The 27,507-nt window shown below is 42.1% G+C and overlaps 2 protein-coding genes across 5 annotated transcripts in view; both read right to left on the bottom strand.

Annotated features, from left to right (window-relative positions):
• gabrb2a (gamma-aminobutyric acid type A receptor subunit beta2a) overlaps window positions 1–18,875 on the bottom strand; it is a 49,159-nt gene extending 30,284 nt beyond the window's left edge. For all 4 annotated transcript variants that reach the window (XM_053428642.1, XM_053428640.1, XM_053428641.1 and 1 more), the window contains exons 1-3: window positions 18,802–18,875; window positions 18,571–18,671; window positions 18,069–18,136 (exon numbers count right to left, since the gene is read on the bottom strand). In XM_053428642.1, coding sequence (XP_053284617.1) covers window positions 18,069–18,136; window positions 18,571–18,671; window positions 18,802–18,875 — 243 coding nt within the window. The remainder of the gene's footprint in view (window positions 1–18,068; window positions 18,137–18,570; window positions 18,672–18,801) is intronic.
• A 1,272-nt stretch (window positions 18,876–20,147) lies between these two features.
• Window positions 20,148–27,328, bottom strand: gabra6a (gamma-aminobutyric acid type A receptor subunit alpha6a). Its single transcript, XM_053428644.1, has 10 exons — window positions 27,096–27,328; window positions 26,911–27,017; window positions 26,681–26,748; window positions 26,041–26,261; window positions 25,867–25,949; window positions 25,286–25,429; window positions 24,184–24,336; window positions 23,825–24,075; window positions 21,887–22,131; window positions 20,148–20,169 (listed from the first exon to the last, which is right to left on the bottom strand). The coding sequence occupies exons 1-10, from the start codon at window positions 27,152–27,154 to the stop codon at window positions 20,148–20,150; spliced, it is 1,353 nt and encodes a 450-aa protein (XP_053284619.1). The 5' UTR covers window positions 27,155–27,328.
• Window positions 27,329–27,507: the final 179 nt, after the last annotated feature.

Below are 27,507 nucleotides of genomic sequence, written 5' to 3'. Positions count from 1 at the left end.
GTGTTACTTAGCTTTACTGTTTGTTTCTGTGTGTTGCTTTGCGTTACTGTGTATTACTTTGTGTTACTTAGCTTTACTATTTGTTTCTGTGTGTTGCTTTGCGTTACTGTTTGTTACTCTGTTCAACTATGTTCTACTTATTGTGTGTTACTGCGCGTCACTATGTGTTACTGCATGTTACTGTGTGTCACTTTGTGTAGTGACACATAGTGACGCACAGTAACACACAATGTTACTTTGCATTAATGTGTATTACTGTTTGTTTCTGTGTGTCACTGTGAGTTACTGTGTATTACTTTGTGTTACTTAGCTTTACTGTTTTTTTTCTGTGTGTTACTGCGCGTCACTATGTGTTACTGCATGTTACTGTGTGTCACTGTGTGTTCCTGTGCGTCACTTTGTGTAGTAGCACATAGTGAAGCACAGTAACACACAATGTTGCTTTGCGTTACTGTTTGTTACTGTGTGTCACTGTGAGTTACTGTGTATTACTTTGTGTTACTTAGCTTTACTGTTTTTTTTCTGTGTGTTACTGTGTCACTGTGTGTTCCTCTGCGTCACTTTGTGTAGTAACAAATAGTGACGCACAGTAACACACAATGTTGCTTTGCATTACTGTTTGTTACTGTGTATTACAGCGTCTTACTGTGTGTTACTGTGTATTACTCTGTGTTCCTTTGCGTTACTGTTTGTTTCTGTGTGTTACTGTTTGTTACTGTGTTCAACTATGTTCTACTTATTGTGTGTTACTGTGCGTCACTATGTGTTACTACACAAAGTGACGCACAGTAACACACAATGTTGCTTTGCGTTACTGTTTGTTACTGTGTATTACTCTGTGTTCCTTTGCGTTACTGTTTATTTATGTGTGTTACTGCGTGTTACTGTGTCACTGTGTGTTCCTCTGTGTCACTTTGTGTAGTAACACATAGTGAAGCACAGTAACACACAATGTTACTTTGCATTAATGTGTATTACTGTGTGTTACTTAGCTTTACTGTTTGTTTCTGTGTGTTACTGCGTGTTACTGTGTCACTGTGTGTTCCTCTGCGTCACTTTGTTTAGTAACACATAGTGACGCACAGTAAAACACAATGTTACTTTGCATTAATGTGTATTACTGTTTGTTTCTGTGTGTCACTGTGAGTTACTGTGTATTACTTTGTGTTACTTAGCTTTACTGTTTGTTTCTGTGTGTTGCTTTGCGTTACTGTTTGTTACTCTGTTCAACTGTGTTCTACTTATTGTGTGTTACTGCGCGTCACTATGTGTTACTGCATGTTACTGTGTGTCACTTTGTGTAGTGACACATAGTGACGCACAGTAACACACAATGTTACTTTGCATTAATGTGTATTACTGTTTGTTTCTGTGTGTCACTGTGAGTTACTGTGTATTACTTTGTGTTACTTAGCTTTACTGTTTTTTTTCTGTGTGTTACTGCGCGTCACTATGTGTTACTGCATGTTACTGTGTGTCACTGTGTGTTCCTGTGCGTCACTTTGTGTAGTAGCACATAGTGAAGCACAGTAACACACAATGTTGCTTTGCGTTACTGTTTGTTACTGTGTGTCACTGTGAGTTACTGTGTATTACTTTGTGTTACTTAGCTTTACTGTTTTTTTTCTGTGTGTTACTGTGTCACTGTGTGTTCCTCTGCGTCACTTTGTGTAGTAACAAATAGTGACGCACAGTAACACACAATGTTGCTTTGCATTACTGTTTGTTACTGTGTATTACAGCGTCTTACTGTGTGTTACTGTGTATTACTCTGTGTTCCTTTGCGTTACTGTTTGTTTCTGTGTGTTACTGTTTGTTACTGTGTTCAACTATGTTCTACTTATTGTGTGTTACTGTGCGTCACTATGTGTTACTACACAAAGTGACGCACAGTAACACACAATGTTGCTTTGCGTTACTGTTTGTTACTGTGTATTACTCTGTGTTCCTTTGCGTTACTGTTTATTTATGTGTGTTACTGCGTGTTACTGTGTCACTGTGTGTTCCTCTGTGTCACTTTGTGTAGTAACACATAGTGAAGCACAGTAACACACAATGTTACTTTGCATTAATGTGTATTACTGTGTGTTACTTAGCTTTACTGTTTGTTTCTGTGTGTTACTGCGTGTTACTGTGTCACTGTGTGTTCCTCTGCGTCACTTTGTTTAGTAACACATAGTGACGCACAGTAAAACACAATGTTACTTTGCATTAATGTGTATTACTGTTTGTTTCTGTGTGTCACTGTGAGTTACTGTGTATTACTTTGTGTTACTTAGCTTTACTGTTTGTTTCTGTGTGTTGCTTTGCGTTACTGTTTGTTACTCTGTTCAACTGTGTTCTACTTATTGTGTGTTACTGCGCGTCACTATGTGTTACTGCATGTTACTGTGTGTCACTGTGTGTTCCTGTGCGTCACTATGTGTTACTACACAAAGTGACGCACAGTAACACACAATGTTACTTTGCATTACTGTGTATTACTGTTTGTTTCTGTGTGTTGCTTTGTGTTACTGTTTGTTACTGTGTACTACAGCGTCTTACTGTGTGTTACTGTGTATTACTCTGTGTTCCTTTGCGTTACTGTTTATTTATGTGTGTTACTGCGTGTTACTGTGTCACTGTGTGTTCCTCTACGTCACTTTGTGTAGTAACACATAGTGACGCACAGTAACACACAATGTATCTTTGCATTAATGTGTATTACTGTGTGTTGCTTTGCGTTACTGTTTGTTACGTTGTATAACTGTGTGTTACTTACCTTTACTGTTTGTTTCTGTGTGTTGCCTTGCGTTACTGTTTATTACTGTGTGTTACTGTGTGTTACTGTGTCACTGTGTGTTCCTCTGCGTCACTTTGTGTAGTAACACATAGTGACGCACAGTAACACACAATGTATCTTTGCATTAATGTGTATTACTGTTTGTTTCTGTGTGTCACTGTGAGTTACTGTGTATTACTTTGTGTTACTTAGCTTTACTGTTTGTTTCTGTGTGTTGCTTTGCGTTACTGTTTGTTACTGTGTATTACTGTGTATAACTCTGTGTTCCTTTGTGTTACTGTTTGTTTCTGTGTGTCACTGTGTGTTCCTGTGCGTCACTTTGTGTAGAAACACATAGTGAAGCACAGTAACACACAATGTTACTTTGCGTTACTGTTTGTTATTGTGTATTACAGTGTCTTACTGTGTGTTACTGTGTATTACTCTGTGTTCCTTTGCGTTACTGTTTATTACTGTGTGTTACTTTGTGTTACTGTTTGTTTCTGTGTGTCACTGTGAGTTACTGTGTATTACTTTGCGTTACTTAGCTTTACTGTTTGTTTCTGTGTGTTGCTTTGCGTTACTGTTTGTTACTCTGTTCAACTATGTTCTACTTATTGTGTGTTACTGCGCGTCACTATGTGTTACTGCATGTTACTGTGTGTCACTGTATGTTACTGTGTGTCACTGTGTGTTCCTGTGCGTCACTTTGTGTAGTAACACATAGTGAAGCACAGTAACACACAATGTTACTTTGCATTACTGTGTATTACTGTTTGTTTCTGTGTGTCACTGTGAGTTACTGTGTATTACTTTGTGTTACTTAGCTCTACTGTTTGTTTCTGTGTGTTGCTTTGCATTACTGTTTTTTACTCTGTTCAACTATGTTCTACTTATTGTGTGTTACTGCGCGTCACTATGTGTTACTGCATGTTACTGTGTGTCACTGTGTGTTACTGTGCGTCACTTTGTGTAGTAACACATAGTGACGCACAGTAACACACAATGTTACTTTGCATTAATGTGTATTACTGTTTGTTTCTGTGTGTCACTGTGAGTTACTGTGTATTACTTTGTGTTACTTAGCTTTACTGTTTGTTTCTGTGTGTTGCTTTGCGTTACTGTTTGTTACTCTGTTCAACTATGTTCTACTTATTGTGTGTTACTGCGCGTCACTATGTGTTACTGCATGTTACTGTGTGTCACTGTGTGTTCCTGTGCGTCACTATGTGTTACTACACAAAGTGACGCACAGGAACACACAATGTTACTTTGCATTACTGTGTATTACTGTTTGTTTCTGTGTGTTGCTTTGCGTTACTGTTTGTTACTGTGTATTACTCTGTGTTCCTTTGCGTTACTGTTTATTTATGTGTGTTACTGCGTGTTACTGTTTCACTGTGTGTTCCTCTGCGTCACTTTGTGTAGTAACACATAGTGAAGCACAGTAACACACAATGTTACTTTGCATTAATGTGTATTACTGTGTGTTACTTAGCTTTACTGTTTGTTTCTGTGTGTTACTGCGTGTTACTGTGTCACTGTGTGTTCCTCTGCGTCACTTTGTGTAGTAACACATAGTGACGCACAGTAACACACAATGTTACTTTGCATTACTGTGTATAACTGTGTGTTGCTTTGCGTTACTGTTTGTTACTGTTTTCAACTATGTTCTACTTATTGTGTGTTACTGTGCGTCACTATGTGTTACTACACAAAGTGACGCACAGTAACACACAATGTTGCTTTGCATTACTGTTTGTTACTGTGTATTACAGCGTCTTACTGTGTGTTACTGTGTATTACTCTGTGTTCTTTTGCGTTACTGTTTATTTATGTGTGTTACTGCGTGTTACTGTGTCACTGTGTGTTCCTCTGCGTCACTTTGTGTAGTAACACATAGTGAGGCACAGTAACACACAATGTATCTTTGCATTAATGTGTATTGCTGTGTGTTGCTTTGCGTTACTGTTTGTTACGTTGTATAACTGTGTGTTACTTACCTTTACTGTTTGTTTCTGTGTGTTGCCTTGCGTTACTGTTTGTTACTGTGTTCAACTATGTTCTACTTATTGTGTGTTACTGCGTGTCACTATTTGTTACTGCATGTTACTGTGTGTCACTGTGTGTTACTGTTTGTTACTGTGTATTACTGTGTGTCACTGTGTATTACTGTGTGTTACTGTGTGTTACTGTGTATTACTCTGTGTTCCTTTGCGTTACTGTTTATTACTGTGTGTTACTGTGTGTTACTGTGTCACTGTGTGTTCCTCTGCGTCACTTTGTGTAGTAACACATAGTGACGCACAGTAACACACAATGTATCTTTGCATTAATGTGTATTACTGTTTGTTTCTGTGTGTCACTGTGAGTTACTGTGTATTACTTTGTGTTACTTAGGTTTACTGTTTGTTTCTGTGTGTTGCTTTGCGTTACTGTTTGTTACTGTGTATTACAGTGTCTTACTGTGTGTTACTGTGTATTACTCTGTGTTCCTTTGTGTTACTGTTTGTTTCTGTGTGTCACTGTGTGTTCCTGTGCGTCACTTTGTGTAGTAACACATAGTGAAGCACAGTAACACACAATGTTACTTTGCGTTACTGTTTGTTATTATGTATTACAGTGTCTTACTGTGTGTTACTGTGTATTACTCTGTGTTCCTTTGCGTTACTGTTTATTACTGTGTGTTACTTTGTGTTACTGTTTGTTTCTGTGTGTCACTGTGAGTTACTGTGTATTACTTTGCGTTACTTAGCTTTACTGTTTGTTTCTGTGTGTTACTTTGCGTTACTGTTTGTTACTCTGTTCAACTATGTTCTACTTATTGTGTGTTACTGCGCGTCACTATGTGTTACTGCATGTTACTGTGTGTCACTGTGTGTTCCTGTGCGTCACTTTGTGTAGTACCACATAGTGAAGCACAGTAACACACAATGTTACTTTGCATTACTGTGTATTACTGTTTGTTTCTGTGTGTCACTGTGAGTTACTGTGTATTACTTTGCGTTACTTAGCTTTACTGTTTGTTTCTGTGTGTTGCTTTGCGTTACTGTTTGTTACTCTGTTCAACTATGTTCTACTTATTGTGTGTTACTGCGCATCACTATTTGTTACTGCATGTTACTGTGTTCAACTATGTTCTACTTATTGTGTGTTACTGCGCGTCACTATGTGTTACTGCATGTTACTGTGTGTCACTGTGTGTTCCTGTGCGTCACTTTGTGTAGTACCACATAGTGAAGCACAGTAACACACAATGTTACTTTGCATTACTGTGTATTACTGTTTGTTTCTGTGTGTCACTGTGAGTTACTGTGTATTACTTTGCGTTACTTAGCTTTACTGTTTGTTTCTGTGTGTTGCTTTGCGTTACTGTTTGTTACTCTGTTCAACTATGTTCTACTTATTGTGTGTTACTGCGCGTCACTATTTGTTACTGCATGTTACTGTGTGTCACTGTGTGTTACTGTTTGTTACTGTGTGTTACTGTTTGTTACTGTGTATTACTGTGTGTCATTGTGTATTACTGTGTGTTACTGTGTATTACTCTGTGTTCCTTTGCGTTACTGTTTATTACTGTGTGTTACTGTGTGTTACTCTGTCACTGTGTGTTCCTCTGCTTCACTTTGTGTAGTAACACATAGTGACGCACAGTAACACACAATGTATCTTTGCATTAATGTGTATTACTGTTTGTTTCTGTGTGTCACTGTGAGTTACTGTGTATTAATTTGTGTTACTTAGCTTTACTGTTTGTTTCTGTGTGTTGCTTTGCGTTACTGTTTGTTACTCTGTTCAACTATGTTCTACTTATTGTGTGTTACTGCGCGTCACTATGTTATACTGCATGTTACTGTGTGTCACTGTGTGTTACTGTTTGTTACTGTGTGTTACTGTTTGTTACTGTGTATTACTGTGTGTCATTGTGTATTACTGTGTGTTACTGTGTATTACTCTGTGTTCCTTTGCGTTACTGTTTATTACTGTGTGTTACTGTGTGTTACTGTGTCACTGTGTGTTCCTCTGCTTCACTTTGTGTAGTAACACATAGTGACGCACAGTAACACACAATGTATCTTTGCATTAATGTGTATTACTGTTTGTTTCTGTGTGTCACTGTGTGTTACTGTGTATTACAGCGTCTTCCTGTGTGTTACTGTGTGTTACTGTGTATTACTGTGTGTTCCTGTTTGTTACTGTGTATTACACAGTCCAACAAGTGCAGCAGAATTAGAGCAACAACAAGTTGAACATGGACAGAAGAAGGAGTCGCTAATGAAAGACGGTCAAACCAGATGGAATCCTACTCTTGACATGATAAAAAGCATCCGCAGAAACGAACAGCCACTGAGGGACGTCCTCACCACAAACACCAGGATTGTCATGCCAACTACAGCTGAAATGGACAAACTGCAGAGGTTGGAAACGCTACTGGAGCGTTACAGGTATGTTTTACATATATATTTTCTCACTACCCTGTCTGAGTGCATGTAATAGTGTTAATTTGTAAATGCAGCATGAATATGTAGAGGATATTTTTTGTGTATACTGTAAGTGAATGCAATTTCTTTTTGACTGAAGTGGAGTTGATTTTCTGTTGCAGGTATTTGACTGAACCTTTGGGAGGAGAAAAGTGTGTCTCATGCTCTGTGGCTCTGCCTGCTTTTGCCATCTGTCCCGGGTGATGGAGAGCTCAGATGAGGACCCTGCCTAATGGACCAAGTTCAAGTCTACATTCAGAAACGACAAGGAGACACGCAAGGGAAATGCAAACATTGCATTTCTGAAGATTGCTACTGCATTGGACCCTAGATTCAAGGACCTCAAGTGTATACCCAGAGCTGAGAGGAGTGAGGTGTGGGCTTCAGTCACCAACTTAATCAAGGAACAGAGGGTTATTGCAGAGAAGAAAAAAATTCAGAGCCACCAAAGAAAAAGTTAATCCTATTGGCTGTTTCATCTGAGTCTGATACTGAACAGGAACAAGACTCAATTGAGAACAGTGTGTGTCGATACAGAACAGAGCACGCCATCAGTTCAGATTCCTGTCCATTAGAGTGGTGGTCCAAACATGCAGGCTCACACAGCAGGCTGGCCCCCTATGCTCAGAAGTACTTGGCCACACCGGCAACCTCCGTCCCCTGGGAAAGGTTGTTTTCTCTTGCTGGTCATATTGTCCAGAAGAAGAGAGCTTCTTTATCATCTGAAAATGTAAATAATCTGGTGTGCCTTAGCAACTGGCTTAGTGCAGAGGAGTAAAAAACATCAAGTTTTAGGAATCTACAAACTGCACTGAAAGTTTTTTTGTTTTTGATCAAAGGAAATCCAGTATACCATGGACTTTACAGACTAGTCCTCTGCACAGTCAATGCCAGCAGTGAACTTTTTGGTGCTTCACCACACTCTAACATTAATGCCCTGGCAGTGGCAATAAGCTTTAGTTTTGTGTTTGTTTTGATAAAATTGTTTAAGTTGAGATTTGCACAAAATATTTATTTTATTTAACTGCTACTATATAAAAATGCTGATTTTAAGTTGATTATTGTTCATCACTGTGCGTCACTATGTGTTACTGTGTTACTTTGCGTTGCACTTTGATACTGTGTATTACTGGGCATTTCTGCGTGTAACTGGGCGTTACTGCGAGTTACTGCATGCAGCCACTTTGCAGCACCTGCCCATAGTTTGCAGGTGATGCATTTAACGAGTTAATAAGGAAGCTAAGAAAGTACCAATAGCTTCAGGCAACGCATTTAAGGATCATCTGTAACTGGGTAAAGCACATAAAATATCCTTGGTTACACCATTTTTATTAACATTTTCTAAGGCAGTTGTAGATCGATTGAAGCATGTTGGTCATGCTTTTAACACAAACTCTGACTCCTCTTCACATCTGCCTTCTGCCACATCTACTAAAATGTCTCCACCAGTTCACTGCTTTCACTAAACACAGTGTTTATGTCATTCTGGAATCATTACAGCCGTAACAACATAAGAACTATCTTCAAGCATAGCCAATGGATCTTTATTAAAAAGGGAGTTTTATTTCATCTACTTCTATGTTTTTTATGACTATGGGCAGAGCAAGATTAATTATTTGTACCATTAGAGTAATAAAATGCTGATCTGGTCATTTAGGACACACACTATTTATTTTTTGCAATCTGTCTAACAGTAGTCATGTGTGTCCGTGGTTGCATAAACCACAGAAGCATAAAGGCTGTTGCTGGTATAAGCTACACAGCTACAGCTAATACAATTGACGATGGCTAGGTCAGATTTATAGTGTGAATGATCAAGTATTTACAACGGTCAATCATAATGGTGGCCCCAAGGCGATAGGGGTCCCCAAAACAAATTCAGCTTCAGGCCCCACAAGGGCCAACTCTGTCTGTGGGAACAACATGATCGTTTTAAAGAATTTATTCATCAGTTTGGTGTAAACAGACTTTCAGCGACGGTTCTTCTTTATTTTTTCCTTTTGCTCACCACTGGATTTGATGCGACATTTAGGTAACAAGGGACAGTGTTTGGTGTTTTATTGTTCATGTTTGCGCTCTAGCTCTTAAACTGTTTATTACATGATAATCAGTACATTGTATTCTTTATCAAAAAAGGAACAATGTATATTAATCAACAATATTTTAAATCGGTAGTCTAAAATAATAAGTGACCTATAAATGATTTAATCGCCAGTTGAATGTTAAGTTTCAGACTGATAGAAATCATTCCTTCATTCACTCACACATTTCTCCATATTTTTAGGAACCCTCAATCACACTATAGAGGGCAGGGAAAGGGAGACATTTAGGACAATAGTTGACAATGTCATTGTTGTTGTTTCCCACAACTGTAGCAAACAATGTTTGCATCTTTAAACGCAGCGTATTATTCTGTCTCAGATATAGAAAATGATGGAGACTCACATACGTTTTGATTCGTCATAGTACACTGGTATTGAAGTGTCCCAGTCAGTCACAACAGTGGGACAGTGCAGCAGTGTGCACGATACCAGGACCATGATACTGAAGCAGCTAAATGGAATCCAGCCATCATCCATTTTATTAATCATTCCTGAGCTTTTCCTACAGTGACATTTCAAATGTGTGCTGTGTAAAAACAACCGTGTATGTGAGTGCATGCGTGTGTGAGTACGTTTGGGGGCATTAAGGGTATAGAGATGCACAGAGAACACCTGGGCCTGCATGCTGCCTCCTGGCTGCTCTGTAAAGTGGCAGCATAATTATGGCCTCGCAGATGGTTCTGTTTACCTCCGCTCGGACATCACTTGGGCTTAAACAGGGATGCACACAAAATACGGCTGCCTCCTCCCATCACACTCACCACAGTCAAAGTTACTGTTCAAAGAAAAGCAGATCTGCAGCGTGGACTCCTGCCCTGCTAGGGAGTGCATTTTGTTTAGTGACGGGGAAAGGCTGTTGTAATAAAGATGTTCTGCAGCAACATCAGGCAGAAGAATGTTATTTACCTTCTGATGTCGTGCTCAAGTGTACATGAAGAGAATCTGACCGAAATATGATATGCATGCTACAAAATTAAGACAAACTCTGCAACACAACAATTTTTACATCTTTTACTAAACATAAGAGTGAAACCACCGTGTCCAAGCGGCTTTAAAAACCAAAAGATGTCTTTCTTCATGTCTAATTTCACCCCTGGAGTAAAATGAATTCCTGAGCAATAAACAAAACATATAACGTGCGATGCGCTGAGGGCTTTTTCTCCTCCTCCTCATGCAAGACATGCAGCAGGTGAGGGGGATGTGCAGCGTCCAAACAGAGCTGCAGATAACCGAGAGACAGGCTTGTCCCATGCCGGAGCGTCGGCCTCTATAAGCGACCTTCACTCTCCTTGTCGGCACCCCTCACAAACTCCATTAACGTCACACACACGGCCCAGCGAGCATCAGGGAGGGAGACATCTTGTGGAGAGCACCAACAGTAAAAAAAAAAAAGGAAAAGGGAGAAATAAAAATGCATGACAGCAATGAACATACAAATGTAGACACAAACAAGAAACGGCCAACGTATAACACACCGAGGCAGGTCGCACAGTGACAGAGGCTCACTGCAGATCTGTTTCTGGGCTAACAAACCCCCATTAAGAAACTGACAGAGTGACAGGGAGTACATTTGTGTTTCCCTGAGAAATCTGACAGGCTGCGGTTGCTACAAGACCTCCATTACAACTACATCAGCCGTCACAAGCTACCAGGGAGGGAGCTGCCAATAGTCCAGAGAGCACGAGGCTGATGTCTGCAGGTTCAGATCTGAGCAAACTGCTTCCCCTCCACAATGAAACCACCTCGCTCACTTGTATTTACGTGGCGTGGACTTGGATGTTTGTGAAAAGAATGACGATCCGACAATGCAGACACTCTTTTCACTTACAGTTCATTTAATTTTCCTGGTTTAAAAAGGCATGTTGTGCACTTTTAAGCATCAATGTTGTGTTTGGGGTCTTTGAGAACCCACTTTAGAAGCAAAAACAAAGAGAGTTCATGGGGTTTTATCAACTTGATATCTCATCACTTTTCATCCAATTTAAATTTACATTAGGTTGATAGGTTAATAAGATTATGCATCCTACACATCTTAAATCCAAAATAACTCTATTTGGATTTCCACAACTGTTTATAGCCTCTGCTATGGAGGTTATGTTTTCATCTGCATTTGACTGTTTGTCTGTTTTTTATACCAAAAACTACTGAACGGATTTCCACGAAACTTGTAGTAGGGATGATGTATTGGTCAGAAAAAAAACCCGGTTTTGGTTCAGATCCATGACCTTTTTTAATTACTTTCTTTAACATTGTGAGATGTGTTTGGGTGTTTTTCACCATTCTAAGACTGATTAAGACACTGAGTGTGTGTAATTTTCTTTGTTTGTGAATGACTTTATGGCAAACAAAATTGATTTAATTTAATAGAATCAAAGTAAAAAAATGTCAAATCATCTGCATATATGATATTTACGTTTATAAATAGATATGAGCATGACATATGGTTGTCTTGGGGGACCTGACATTGCTTTACATTGTGGTTATTTCTGTATTTTGTCACATTTATGAGCTGCTGCAAAGGACAGCTTCTATTCATTTCTTGATTTCTAGATTTCGTCATTCTTTTGAAGCCCTAGCAGAATTGGTAAATAAAGTCAAATTCAGGAAAAGCAAATGGGTCAAAGATAATTAGTTATAACCACGAACGGTTGCTGTAACAGTAGCTATGTGTACTGTCCTCGGCTCTCTGCAGCCTGAGTGGACCAGGCAGACGTTAGCCATATTGCCAACACTTTAAACTGCTGTGTCCCGCTGCCGAGTTGTGCGGGTGAAGCGGGGAAGAATCTGCTGATAATAGCAACATCGACTGAGCTGCGAGGAGACAATTCGACATTCTGGCTATAACAAGCTCGTCTGCAGCCATCGCAGCCTCCTCTCCCCTGGTTTCCCATCCACAGGCTGGAGGAGGCGCCGCGGAACATCCACCGGTCAGGCTGAATCTATTCATTTGTTGGGCTCTCACTGAGTCTGGTTAAGTACAGGCTTCAAATTAAATGTTAGGGGTCAAGGGGGAGTTAGTGCATTCTGAGTGAGTCGCTGGCCGTACACGTCCTGAGGGAAGTGACAATTTGACTCTTTCCAATGGGTCATTTTTCTGCTACTTAGCTTCAGTCGAGAAAGAGCCTGACAGAATCATTATAGGAGCCATCATCACATTAAAGGCTTTTAATGGAATCTGGATCTATCTCCTTTTTTTTTAAACATGCACAGATTTTTTTTTTGGCATCCTACCGGCCATAATGACCGAACATCACAAACACTTTGATCTAGGCCCAACTTCGTCTTGCAGCTCGGAGCTCTGCAAATTAATACGGATTCATTACTTTTAATCTGATTGATTAGTTTTGATTAGCTGCATTAGCAGATACGAATTCCACAACACCATCATTAGATTTACTAATGTAATGAATCATTGAATGAATTATTTAATAAAATGAAACAGGGCTGCAGAATGTTTAAAGATATGCAAACATGCAAGACATTTGACCGTGTGCCCTGATAACATGTTTGTATCCGCAAGATTTGCATGTAGTTGTACTATTAAAAATCATATTCTGACACTGATGGCGTTGCATCCACAAATGAACTCAGTCTCCGTTGACTAAACATTATGCAAAGAACACAGCGTGCATGCAAGAAAGCTGCAGGATTATGAGTTGTTCTTGTGCTGTAATTATGCTGCTGACCATATTAATCTGTTGCTCTGTGTGTCCACTCAGCATAACCAATGACATTGTTCGGGACAACCTGTACTTTTGACTTAGGCTTTTGGGAAAGCTCAGCAGGGCGGGCAGAATCGAAGCAGCACTAGGAAAGGAAATGTTTCCTTACATTTAAATGATAAAAATGTGGAACAGCCACAGTTCGGTTCTATCCTGAGTCTTAGCTGTGTTTCTTCCCCCAGTGACTCCCATTCTCTCTCCCCTGTTCATGCTGTTCTGTCAGCAGATGCCAAAATAATATTTTTAATTAAATGTGTGAATATACACTGATCGACCCTGTACCCTGGTTTTAATTAATCATATGGCTTATCAGTGTATATGTGTTTGAACATATAGTTGTAGATGTGCTTTACATTCATCATCTACAGGATTTCCTCATAACGACAAAATGTAATCAAAAAGGTGAAGACAGAAGACATAATTGTGGGATGTTCAACGACAACCTTCACCTGGAAAAAAAAAACATGAAAAACTGCCTGGGAAAAAGAAGAGGCCCTATTTGCTTTTCCTTGACTTCCCTAGATCTGGCACAAAAAAAAGAAAAGGAAAAAGGCTGCGTTGTCATGGCAACACTGAGTAAAAATAACACAAGCTTATTTTCCACAAGCTGAAAATAAAATGGAACAGGATCAGTTTGGACAAACAAGATCAAAATGGTTGCTAATTCACAGACACCAGGAGCCGCATCTCCCGGGTGCAGTGTAACGCCGGGGCCGGGCGCCGCGTGGCCTCTGGTCATCGGCTGCCGCTATCTGACGGCCGACTCCTCTTCCTCATGTAAAGAACCCAGCGCTTGTCAGGATAATGATCGTAATAAAGGGAACGCTCACGCCCCACTAATTCCTCCATCCCAGAAGCCACCACAGCTGGTTTGTTTGAATCTTTTAATTCACAGCCAGCTAATTAACATTCAGAGAGCAGTATTACAGTACATGCAGTGCCTCTTAACCACCACCAACCTCAGGTATTTTACATGTAATTAAGGAGCAGGATGAGGAAAAAGACGAGCAGTGAAAATACTCGTTCACCTCCCTCCGTATTCCAGCCCCAGAGCGCGTGCTGCTGCAGCTGTACTCAACATATGGGTGGCATGCTGAAGGTGTCATTATGCAGCACCAATGCATTACTCAAGCAACGGACTCCACTTGCATTTAATCAGCTGCGGTGGCTGCGAACACCTGAACATTTTTTTCAATGCACCGTAACCAGGCCTTTGGATCTGTGACTCCGGCAGAAAAAACAAACAGCATTATGCAAATGAGGTTCCAGCTGCTAAGTGTGGAAGATGGAGTGATGGAGCGAGATGTCAGCGCTCGACGGACGGACGGATAGACAGACAGACAGGGATGCATGCAGGAGGTGGGGGTGTCTCTCGACCTTGATATAATATCTGTGCCATATTTTGCACTAACCCCAGTGAGTCAGCAGAGCCCACCCTCAGCGAGGATGTGTGGTCACACCTCAGACTCGGAGGACACTTCCCTCTCAAAATAGCACACTTGTAATGTCATGCAGGGCTGATGCCACGGCACGGACTGACCTGCACCATTTTTTTTATTGCCCGACAACATGGCTGACCTCTGGGGCCCCAACAGGCCGTTGTTGTGGATCTCTGGAGAACGCACAATAACAAAAAAAAAAAGATCCCAAAGTGGCAGGTGAGCATGTGAACTGACCTCATACGTGTGCATGTTCTACAGTCTACAAATCCTGTTACATGCTCAAACTCCATCAGGCTTCATGTGAGCCTGGAAGACAGAAGACGCCACAATGGCTCCAATCAGCGTCGACCAATATGCAGAGTTCATTCTCCACCAGAGGCATTTTTATCTTTAATTAGAGGAGCGAGCAGCTGTCTAACCTGCTCAGTGCCGCGATGGCAGGCGTGCACACACACACACACACACACACACTGATCACAAACACACACATCTATCCTTTCGCATCTAACAGCAGATTCATCAATATTCATTCAAAGTCAGTGATCGTTTGGAATAACGTGTAAGTGGAGCGGAATCGGTTGGCGTCACAGAGGAGAGGTTTTAGTTTCTCTTTGGAAGCAGTGCAGATTAATTTGACTTGAAAGGCGGCTTTATTTTTCCATTTCATTCTGATTCAAACCTCGTGAGCTCATAGCTGTTCAATGTTTGAATCAATATATGCATTTAAATCAAGGTTTTTAGTCAAACTTCTCTCGTCGCTCTGCCTTAGTTTGCCTCTGAGAACGTTTCAGCTATGTTGTGTTCAACAGCAGAACACACACTGGAACTGACTCAGCACTTTGTCTCTTCACGGTTCTTTTTTGATTCTGATAAAATGTTCAATATATTAAACAGAACGGCAACAATGTCATCGGTTACAGCCTGAACATTTTCTGATTTTCTTCATCTTCTGTGATTATAGATTTGGTATCTTTGATAAATTATCGCTTCCATGGAGGTTATGTCTTCACCCCTGTTAGTTTGTTTGTTGGTTTGTCTGCAAGGAAAATTAGGCAATAAATAGTGGACGGATTACCACGAAAACTGTTGCTTTGGTTAGGAATGGTCCAGAAGTTGTTATCACCTTCTTTAAAATTGTGAGACAGGAGGTCATGGATATCCAAACGTTTCCAAATAACAAATTTGTCAAGCTGAGTTTTGAGGAAAGACAACGTATCTGGATGAAAATGTGCCGCCGCAAAATACTTTTGTCCAGGATTTGATGGTTGCTTCTGGGCCTTGTGGTAACACAGGGGTCTGCAGTGACCCATCCTCCGCTTTCACCAGGATTTAGTCATCATCAGAGGAGACAGTGAAACTGATCACACCTTCACCTCTCTCACCACCCTGCTCTCCACCAGCTCCATCCTCGCCTCCTCTCTCCCGGATGTTCTCAGCTCTTTAATCTTGAAAGTGGCCGCCCCTGATGAGGACGATCAAAGCAGCCCCGCACCGAGCACAGGTCACCAACTTCATCCTCGTGTTCGGGGATATTATTGATTACACCGAGATCAATCTCATCCACTCCTGTCACCCCCCCACCCCCTCCCCCTCCTCCATTGTACCAACCATAGCTGGACAAGAGGAAGAAAGGAGGAGGAGGTGGAGGAGGAGGAACTGTTGACCAGTTATGTAAGTAGCAGGGAGGATTTTTCACAAGGTAACAACAATGTGTGGAAAACAGGTCCACTGAGGTGTTGAGATGTTTCCTTTGAGAATCTTTGAACTTTTGGTCTAAATTTGTGCGTTGTGTCAGAGGGATGTCTGTGCAGATCTGGCAAGGGGAGCTTTTTTCTGAGAAATGAGCAAGATGAATGCTCTTTTATAGCCACAGGGAATTGCATGACGTCAGCTGCCATTCATTGTTTGTGTTTTGTTACATACACACACACACACACATACACTCACACGGTTGCATGAAGCAGTGTTTTTTTTCCAGATGAATGCTTGCATAGATGCCTAGTTCTTAAGTAAGATAACCCTTTGGAGCAAAGCAGAGGTGGATTACATGGCTGCTGAGCCCAGAGTCACAGCCAGGGATCCAGTCAAAGTGGTGGGAGGGAAGGATGGAGGAGGGAAGGAAGAGAGAGACAGACGGACTGACGGACGGACAGAAAAGAAAAACATGGAACGAGTGAGGGGGGGGCAAAAGCAATAGCAAGTGAGGGGGGTTCTATTTTAAATCTCCCCGGACCCCCAAGGCACTTCCGCTCTGTCTCCGACGTCCACCGAAATAAATAATTTCCATCAAAGGAGAAGCTCTGACCATTCAGTGCTTCTCCAAAACGAGCTGCTGCTTCTGTCTGCTGATAACTGACCAGCGGACATTTCAAAAATCAAAATCGGACATGCAAAATTAATCAGACTTCAACTTTTTTGTCAAGTCTCAATTAATAATAGAAAACTCATCTCCCTCCATTCCGAGTGGCAAACTTGTTTTTCAAGCGCTTATATAACATCTCCATTATGCTGCTCCTTGGAGAGGCTGCTCTGTAAATGATCCGCTCTCACACTGGATCCTCTGCAAGGCTCCTTTTCTCCAAAATCCCAATCGCAAAAGAGAACACCAGAAATGGCGTGTGTTTCAATGCAGTGTGAGTGAATGCATGCACCACTGGGGAAGCCATAGCCTCAGCTGTGTGTCTGACTGTCATACGGATCAATAGGTGGTGCTCTTGCATGGGCTGCTGAACCCCCCCACCCCCCATCCTCTCCAAGTCCTTCATCCCTGTGCACAACACGTCAAGAGCCAATTGCTGTTTTTGTATATTTCTATTGCTGTTGCAATGCTGTGTGACCAGACATGTATTATTAACAAATTGCTTACGTCATCTGACAAGTATGAGAGGGGGTTGATCATTTACGTAGAAGATGATGATGATGAGGATGATGATGTGATTGGTCGAACAGACTCCGAGTGATGCCAGTTTGGAGAAGAGGATTTTTTTTTTTTTTTTTGTAAGTAACTGCATGGAGAGATAGAGAGGAGAGGGGGAGACAGAGAGGGGTGCGTGTCAACAAAATTACACCACCGAGGCTTGAAGCAGTCACACACACACACACACACACACACACACACACATACATACATACACATGCACTTAAAGACACACAAACACACACTAACACACACGTGCACGCAGAGACACGCGCGCGCGCAGCTCTCAGCCGGGGCCGTGCGTCCGAGTGCGCCAGTGAGTGTGTGTTTTGAATTCAAATGCTGCAAACACACCAGGGCTGCAAATGCGGAGACTCGAGAGGAGGAGGATGGCGATGATGCGTTCTCTTTTTGGAGGGGGGGGGGGGGGGGGGGGGGGGGGGACGGAAACCTTCAATTATTATCATGTTATATATTCACTGAGGTGCCTCCTCCACCCTGCATGGCCCAGGTTATCCCGGATCCCTCGCGAACACACATTGACCCGTGATAAGATGCACACAGCTCCACTTGTGCCGTGCGCAATTGGCACCATGAAGCGGGATAATAATAATGATGATAATAATGATGGCGATACACCTACCATGTTGACTTCAGACACCATGTCTATGCTGGCTATGTCAATATTCATCCCCACAGCCACCGGTGCACCTGTGAATTGGGGAGAAGGAGGCGTTAATACAACAGATGTGGATCATTCTCCCATCATGTAAAATGTAACAAATTCGTGACGCGCACACAAGCAGGTTCCTCTCCGCTCCGCTCGCCTCCACCTACAGGAGACTTGAGCACCATCAGCCCCGAGCAAATACAGATAATAGCCATGTTTGAACCTGCAGATGCTGCTGTAATGCCATATTCTGTGAGATGATCAAACATTGATCGATCGCGTTAAAGAGCCTCGTCCTCGTCTAAATGAGAAGCGCACAGCAGCATCGCTCACAGCCTAATTGGAGAGGCCCATTTGGCTTGTGAATGGATGATTATGTAAATTAAAGCAGATTTTGCGATTCATTACACATGTATTGCGCGTCAAGGAGGGCGTGAAAACATGGCATTCCCTCTTTTCTCGTTCGTTTTTTTACCTCCGAAATCTGGCCTCAACCGAATGTCGTATCCTTTCATCAGTCTGTCCACTGTTTCTTTGACCAGCGGCATATTGCTCGGATCTTTGAGATCCTTCGCGCTGCATGGGGAAGGAAGGGGGGGGAGAAAAAGGTGGTGTGATGCAAAATAGCTCCATCAACATCACGCGCCGTGCAGGCACTATACGTGACATGCAGGGTGAGGGATAAATGCAGAATGCAGACGCTTACCTTTGAGCCCAGACGAAAGTCACTAGCAAGGAAAAAGTCAAAATCCCAAAGTGGTTTTTCCTGATCCTCCCCATCGCAACAGTTTTTGAGGCGGTTTCGGGATGCGAGTGAGGAGAGCGCACATCCAACTTACTCCAGACAGCGCAGAGGAGCCAATGAGGGGCGCATGCGTGCAGCCAGCCCAACATCAAAGTGTGGGGACTGATGATGGTGGATGAGCAGTTTCCATTGCAGAGGAAAATATTAAAGGGACAAGTGGATGTGCGTAATGAAGAAACAGACGTTCTTAAAGCGAGGAGTGAGGAGAACCGCGACGAGTGTTCAATTCGGAGCTTGTTTTTATTGTCACGTGGCAGATGGGTTTGTCTGTATCCTGACAAGGTCAAACATCTGGACGCACATGTGTCAAGTTTAAAACAACTTTATTCCCTTTGTGTTCACGCTATCAGACATGTCAAGTGGCTAAAAAGAGAACAACCCTCCATCCATCACTTCATATGCAAACATCTGAGCCAAACAGTCATGTGTCATCCATACAAAAATAGAACGTTAATGTCAGCAGCACTCAGTCAGAGGTTTTCTATCCCACTCGTCCCCGTAATGTGTGTGCATGCAGCAGATGGGAACATGCAAAAGGAAGCATCAGAGCGCCCCTGCACAAAGGTGGGATGGAAAAACACAATCCCACAACTCATTTTCCTCAGGTTGGAGGGCACGGTATTTGAAGCCGAAAGGCGGGATGCATGCCGCCTCTACATTGCTTTTGATCTTGTTGTAGTGGGAGCTGCACTTCTGTAGAGGGCAGGCTTCTGGAAGCATTGGTTCACTGTTGCATCACCACCAGTTACAGCCATCATAGATTATATCATCCACTTCTATTTGATGTGTTTCTTGGTAGGTGTGCGAGTGCCTTTGTGTGTGCGTGTCTGTGTATGTGTGTTAGTGTGTGTGTGTGTGTGTGTGTGTGTGTGTGTGTGTCATGCATACTTGTAGGTGTGTGATGTCTGTCTCGGTCCAGGGTTCTGAGAAGTAGTTGTGTGTACAGTACATGTTTAAAGTGATTGAGGCCCGTGAAGGACAGCTCTTCAGCTACCGATCAGAACACAAGTGGGCAGTGGTCACAGCCTGTGAAATGAATAGATGTGCGGCGGGAGAATAAATGAGTTTCTGATTCATTTCCTCTGTCAGACGAGAGCAGAGTGAATGCTGAGAGATTGTTCACACATGCACACAGAAAGGGGGAGAGAGAGATGGGGGGGGGGGGGGGGGGGGGTCGGTGAGGGTGAGGTGAGGCTGGTTGGATGCTGAAGGTCTCTCCGGCTGCACGTGCCCTTTTCCAGTACCTCTCAGTTTTTAAGATCCATGTCCCTGCAAGAGTAAAACACATCACAGCAGAAAATGTGAGGGGAGCATGCAGACGCCTCTGTTTCCACATTCAGAGTCCACGCTCTGTATCTGCAGCACACTGCACAGCCCAAACTGCTGTACCGCGCTCCCTGTCCTCTCTTCAAAAGTACCAAAGATAGAGAGAGACGTGTTGAAAAAATATGGAAAGGAATAGATATGATGCAGCTGGTCTCGTGCCCTCCATCTTGTCTCTCTCATTATTCTGCAGAACCTTTATAAACAAAACAACCATACAAATTCTCTGACAGGAACATGAGAAGCATGATGAGCAGATTTGCACTCCCCAGTGTTATGTAACACATCTCTCCCTCTCTCTCTCTCTCTCTGTGTGTTTTTTTGCACAGCATCTCTCTGTCTTTCTTAGACATTGAGCTTTGTTTTCTGAGTGGCTCACTCATAAGCTGCAAAGTGAATAGTCACTATATTTTTCACATGGTTAATGTACAAAGTATAAGCTCTGGTTTACTTTGCTCATGTCCACATATTGTTGTCATTGAAACAACTGGCGTTTACCATCCTTCAGGTAAACCTAGTATGGAAACATAGGTAGAGAGCCTGATGCATATTTCTGCTACTCAAATGAACTGAGCCCCTCTTGTATTGTAAATCTATGCTGATGATAAAAGCCACGGCGCTGGCGTCAGTGCAGCAACAACGCCACCTAACATCATTCTCCTCCTTCTTTTTTTTTTGCCTACAACTCCCGGGGCTGTTTCAGCATCAGAAATTATTGATGTTTTTACTGCCTGGATAAAAGTCTTTGACAAAAAACTGTGGGTAGTTACTGTTCCACTGAAGCTATCCTAATTAGAGAGGAGTGAGAAGACATGTTTGTTGCTCTTTGACACACTAGGTAAGTAAATGTACATAAACATTCTTCGTGCCTTGTCAGAGTTTTTTCTCCTTTTAACATTTGTAAAAAAAATCTTGATGCATAGTACATAATATGTATGTTTTGTCAATGGCTCCAAATGTAAGTATTTGGGATGCCCCAAGATTATGAAATAAATGTATGTGTAAGAATGTATAAATATTTTGTGTATATTTGAAATACAACAAATTTAGTGGTTATTATTGTACTCTGGTTTAATTTTTTCTTGTATGATATCTAAATCTAAATTTTATTTAAGTGAGACCATCTGAAAAGAAAAATATCAATAACACGTGTCCACAACTTTAACTGTTGTTATTATTTTAAATTCAAAATAAAAAAAATCTAAAAAAAAATTCTCTGTGTAAGTCCATCCCTCAATACTTTATATATTGTCTTGATCTTCTTGTGGAAATCATTTGTTCCAACTTAAATTCATAAATCTTAAGAAAAAGGGTCAATATTTAGGTCAAATAATATTTGAGTCGAAGTCTTTTCCAAAATCGACAGGGCACTGCAGCCAGACACTACCAAACATTACTCTGGAGTAAATGATACATTTGTTGGGGTTTATTTTCCGCTCGGATTAAAACACATGGTGATGTAGTATCAATGGATGGTGCCTGTGGGAACCACTCGAAATAAACTACAGTTCCCAAGCTTATCAAAATGATCAGCAACTGTTTGGCTCGTTATGTGCTTTAACATAATGGAGGACACAGACAATTTTCCTGATTAGACTCAATTCATTGCAATTTGTTTTTTTAAACTAGTGCCAGGACAGATAACTGAATGAGGTTTGTGTACCTGGCACTCTCCATGTTGTCTTGGCCCAGGTACATGAACCAGTAGACGAGGTTGAAGAGGGCGAATGTCAGGGGGAAGAGGATACGGGCGTACTCATCGATGGGGCTGGTGCCGGCCAACTGCGGGATCTGAGGAAAAGCTGAGCCCTGCTGGAGAAAGATGGGCATTGGCGGAGCTTCTCCCAGCTCACTGCGGCACACTGAGTGGTTCCTCTTCTTCAGGCCTTCCCGAGGGCTGCTGTCCGACTGCTGGGAGGGGGGCGGGGTTGATTTGGAGGGGAAGCAGGATGGGGTAAGATGGGGTTAGTGAGGGTTTTGTGGTGCAAAGACAGAGAGAGAGAGAGAGAAACATGGGAGGAAGAAATGTTTCTACACCATACATGTTCATTTTAACATGGAGTCACGCATGCAATGTTAGAAGTAATATTGGTTCCCACAGGAGCTTTCCCTCAATGGCATGCCAACATCCCTATAGAACACAGCAGGTAGTTTACTGGATGCCCATAGGATGGTTGGGAGATAATGCAGGGAGGAGTGCTGGAGTTGCTCTCCTCTCGCACACTGAGGCTATTTTTAAAGCATCTAACCATGAGCCCTACATGTGAGACAGATCCCAGGAGGATGCTGTGGTGGCTTACTGTATTAGCATAAAGCGTATAGCAGGAGATGAGAGCACTACAACAGCACACATTACTATTTAATGGGTGGTGTGCCCTGAATGGCAAGAACGGGAAAGACAGGGCGACTACTTGGAAATGCATAGAAAAAAAAAAAGACTTCCATATCTGTAGCGTTGATTTCTTTCGCTCTGCGTCTGAGTCGGAAGCTGCCGGCTTAGTGTTCATTATCAGCATCACTGCATCAAACTCTCTGCGACACGGAGGAGACTCTGGATCTCCATTCACCATTAGCTATGTAAATTAGCTATGTAAATGCATCAGCGACTCTGTGTATATAAAATCATGGCGTCTTAAATGGAAATCACACACCTTGTTAACGTGATAGCAGAAGCTGAGCGCGTTGTTTTGACTCAAAGTTTAGGAAAACAGTTCTAAAACTATTACAACACTGTTATTCTGCTTGTTTGTTTGGTTTTTAGCAAGATAAGTCTAAGGTCATGACCCAAGGAAGAACCCACTGACGTTTGGTGCTTATTCAGATCAGGGGGTGGATCCAGGAACTTTCTTGGACAGTTCTGTGGCTGATATTTATCAGTTAGCGTCAGGGGACTTTGGGGATGTGGCGGAGGTTTGTGCTCTACTGACCTCTGTAACGTCCTTTTAATGCTGACAAATATATAAGAGATCAATTTCTAAGATTTCTTCTAATATCATAAAAGTGTTCAGAAATGTAAGATCGATTACCACTATCATGTCTGTAAACTATATTATGTTAGCTTAGCATAAAGAGAAAGGGGAAAGAGGGGAGACAACTAGCCTAGCCTGTGCTATAGGCTAACTAGCTGCTGGACATCTCGTCTAACTGTCTGAAAGAAAATGAAACAGACCTACATTTTCCCAAATTTCTAATTAATCCTTCTCATTTGCTTTTTATGTCTTTTTAAAACAACATAGTCCTCCCAGAAAAAAACAGTTATTACTCTTTCTTACATTTGTCTCTTATAATTTCCACAGACTTTATTTTACAAAAAATGAATGTTGTTTATGAGTAATATCGGAACTGGAAGAGCAGCAATCATGCAAACTTAGAATTGGCACAAAGAGGTGAAGAGACATCTGGCATCCAAAGTTATAAACTGATTCACATCGTCAGTGAAATCACAGCAGGTACTGTTAAAAATAAATGGGGACTTGGGGTAAGGACACATTTTCTCATCTAAAACACTTCACAGTTGACCCTGAACTTCCTAGGGCCCTTTGGAAATGAGTCTGGTTGTTGAGATCGGACATTTATTGGTAAGATAAAGTTAAATACTCACAGAAACTGTGTCGTCATCATCGCTGCCGGTCGCCAATACCTCCAGCTTGTCTTGTCTGGTTTTTCGTTTGGTCAGACGATTGGCCTGCAGCGTGGCAAAGTAGTTTACTGCCGCAAACTCCACCAGAGCCGATGCCACGAAGGCAAAGCACACAGCAATGAACCAATCCATGGCGGTGGCATAGGCCACTTTGGGAAGTGACTGACGGGCGCTGATGCTCAAGGTGGTCATGGTCAGTACTGTGGTGATGCCTGGAGGAAGACAAACATATTTTGTACATGTACTCTGACACATGCCACAGATGTATTTTAATATTATTTGTGAAAGTTCATTTTGGGATTGAGGACAGAGTGACATACCAGCCACTGTACGTGCCGGGACGGACTCCTTGTTTATCCAAAAAGAGACTTGTGACAACACAACAACCATTATGAGGGGGATGTAGGTCTGAATGAGGTAGTAACCGAGCTTCCTCTGGAGTCGGAAATGGATCACCTGCACAGAGTAGTGACCTGCAAGATAAACAGCACGTGTGAAGAGAGCCACCCTGAGGGACAGAGCAGGGGAGCTAGGAGCGGATGCCCTTGCCTGCCCTTGAAACTGAAGAGCTGCTGAGAGGGAGGTGTGGATACTAACGCTGCTGTTACTGGAACAACAATGCAGCTGACTGCGAGACTGCATGTGAGGGAAGAGAAGAAGGAGGAAGACAGAAAACGGGACCAAAGAAACGAGGTGGGGAAGGAAAAGGAGGGAGCACAGCAGACATTTGGAAAATAGAAATGGGATGAAGTCGATAGGAGGAAGGAGAAGCGAGTGAGGAGGGGGCAGAGGGAGAGCATGCAGTGTCACTATGCGTAACACTGCCCTGCTCCGTCTAACACATGCATGCAGACATCCACAGAGCAAAAAACGCGCTGCATCACGCACGCACTCACACACACACACACACACCAAGGCTTTCCCTCTCGCTCTCTGTGTTTTCTAAATTGGTATCATCTCCATGTTTTGGAGCCTGCCTCGTTCTGTTCCTCTCTGGTCCAGGAATATGCAGGGACACAGCAGGGGATCACTTCTTCCTCTTCTGGTGAAAGGAGAAAATGCACACACATACACACACGCACACACACCCATGCATGCACACTACTCCATCCTCCCTGCACTCTGCCGGTGCATTCATGGGCTTTAAACCCTGTAGTTCTTTTTTAAGGCACACCACACGCATTAGGCCTTGACCACTTAAGCATCTTAGACGGCTGCTCAAGGAAGTCTTTGCTTTTATATATCAGCTCTGCCATGGGAGAGTAACGGGCATGAGTACAGAGTTTGAAAACACTAATTTGACCTCTTTCTACTGGCAGATTCAACTCAGGAGAATCTTTTAATTGCACTTAAAGTGCTGGAGCGACTGTAACAGCACCCTTCTGAGAAAAGCAAAGCAAAAGAAAAATGTAAGACTGTTACCTGTATTTGATTTGAATATCTCACTGGACAAAGTCTGTCCCACAAGGTCGTACTGCAAAAGACTCATGGACTCTTTGGGACAATCGACAGATAGTACTGGCCCCTTCTTCCAGGTGAAAATGATCTCACTCCTCGTGTAGGCATCTGCAAATGCAAAGAGATTTGTGAAAACACTTCAAACACTTGCTTGTCCCTGTAATGAATCTGCACATTACAGGACATTATTTTTATCTTAATTATTATGTTATCAATTCTGTCTATTTGTTAGTTTGTGAGCAAGATTATGACAAAACTACTGAATGGAATTCCATGAGACCAGGTGGGAGCATGGGACATGCGCCAAGAGAGAAGCCAATACATGTTGGTATGGATTTGGACAAAAAGGTGGATGCAGGATTTTTATTTTCCCATCCTAAAACATTGTAATATTGGGCGTGTTTTTGACATTCTCACCAATTTCCTTGATCTTGATGATAAAAATCTGACATATTTAGAAAAATGTATATTATCTATTATCTATTAGTTTGTGCAATTTAGTGCAGCTCTATTCGTGAACATATCAGTCATTGTTCCATACTTACAGCTCCCAAATCTTAGAGGGCAGGCGTGGCCGTCCATGGGGAAGTTGACCAGATTCATCGCACACTCTGCGCTGATTGTCAGTCTGACACAAAGATGACACACCGAAATCAGCCTGACTTAAACATTTCAATGAAAAAGACACCAAAAACACCAACTGTAGTATCAAACATCACCTCATTGTGTAGAGGACTGTCCCATTCTGCATGATGCGGAAGAGCTTGTTCGGTGTGGTCATGTTATGGGAAATGGACCTTTTGGAGTTTCTGAAAAAAGTATCAGGAGTCCAGATCTTGTCCACCATGCGATTGTTCAGCCGCAGGATCTCAGTGGGGCCCTCGAACTTCAAACGCTCATCAACCCACATCTGGCGGAAAAACATGTCCATGGTGTACTCCTGGTGCACGGACATGTGACATTAGTGACAACCTATCACATCATATCATATCTGTAACCATGCCGCAGTAAGAATTCTCATTTCTCAGACGCAGTCAACACAATTCATCAGCATCTGTCATCCTGAGGATGCATTTCGACTTGCAGTGGAAGGTTGGGAGAAATGATGAGGTAATGATGGATGCCACTCATCCCAGATGATCATTAATCAATTCATTCAGCCATTTCTTCTGTCTGACATGTTGTCATATTGATTTAGAGGCCATCAATAATAGAGTTATAGAGCTGGTCAAACAGATTAAAGCTCATTAGATGGTTTCATGGCAGATTGCCCATAAAGCAGGCATTCAGTGGTCACTGAAGCGCTGTCGTCTCCCACAGTCAGCACATACACTTCTCCTCGCAAGAGCAGTATCTTACCATATCAACATCTGAAACAGGCCCGAAGCTGGTGACAAAGATGTCTGTCTTCACCTCTGTTAAACCACCTGCAATAATAAATAACAGCTGTACAGTGCACGCTACAGCAAAGGAGGTACAAAAATAACACAGCACAGTGTACTCGCATTAAATATTTAAAGGGTCGTGCTGTATTGTGCCGATGCGAGGCCTCAGGAACACAAGGCTTCAGGATTTGATATTGAAATTACCTCCAGATCCAGGACGCAGTCTGTTGTCGTAGCCATCCAAAAGTCGATCCAAAATGCGAGTGATGTTTTCTGAGTAAACCTTCTCATTTGCACTTACACTACAGAGGCTGCAAAGTAAATAAATAAAGTTAAACTACCAGACTGAGTGTACCCCGACCCATGTTATAATAGAGAGGACGACTTACCTCATCCAGCAGAGAAAAGTAACCAAAGGCAATGTCAGAGCAGCCATCCTAGGTCGCATCCAACACCAATTCACATTCAACTGTCTGATCAACTCATACTTAATAAAAGTACAAGGTGAGAGCAGTTAAGGTGGTATTCATGAGCGTCGAGGGGCTGGTCTGTATGCATGAGGACACACGAGGCACTAAGGCAGGAACAGTAATCTAATTAACAGATTAGTAAATCCGCTCCATTTTTAGACAAACACTGGATTATTTTAGTCTCTGGTGCTTATTAATACATTTAAAGCTAAAACAAAAACGTGTAGCCAATAAAACACATCAGTTTATAATACTGATGATAATAATAATATAATAATATTAAGGATAAAAGCCTGACATATGTCTCTCGTTGTTTTCTAGTTGCAATTCC

The sequence above is a fragment of the Pleuronectes platessa genome, chromosome 8 (assembly GCF_947347685.1).
Source record: "Pleuronectes platessa chromosome 8, fPlePla1.1, whole genome shotgun sequence".
Classification (NCBI taxonomy): Eukaryota; Metazoa; Chordata; class Actinopteri; order Pleuronectiformes; family Pleuronectidae; genus Pleuronectes; species Pleuronectes platessa.
This window is presented reverse-complemented; position numbering and strand designations above follow the sequence as displayed.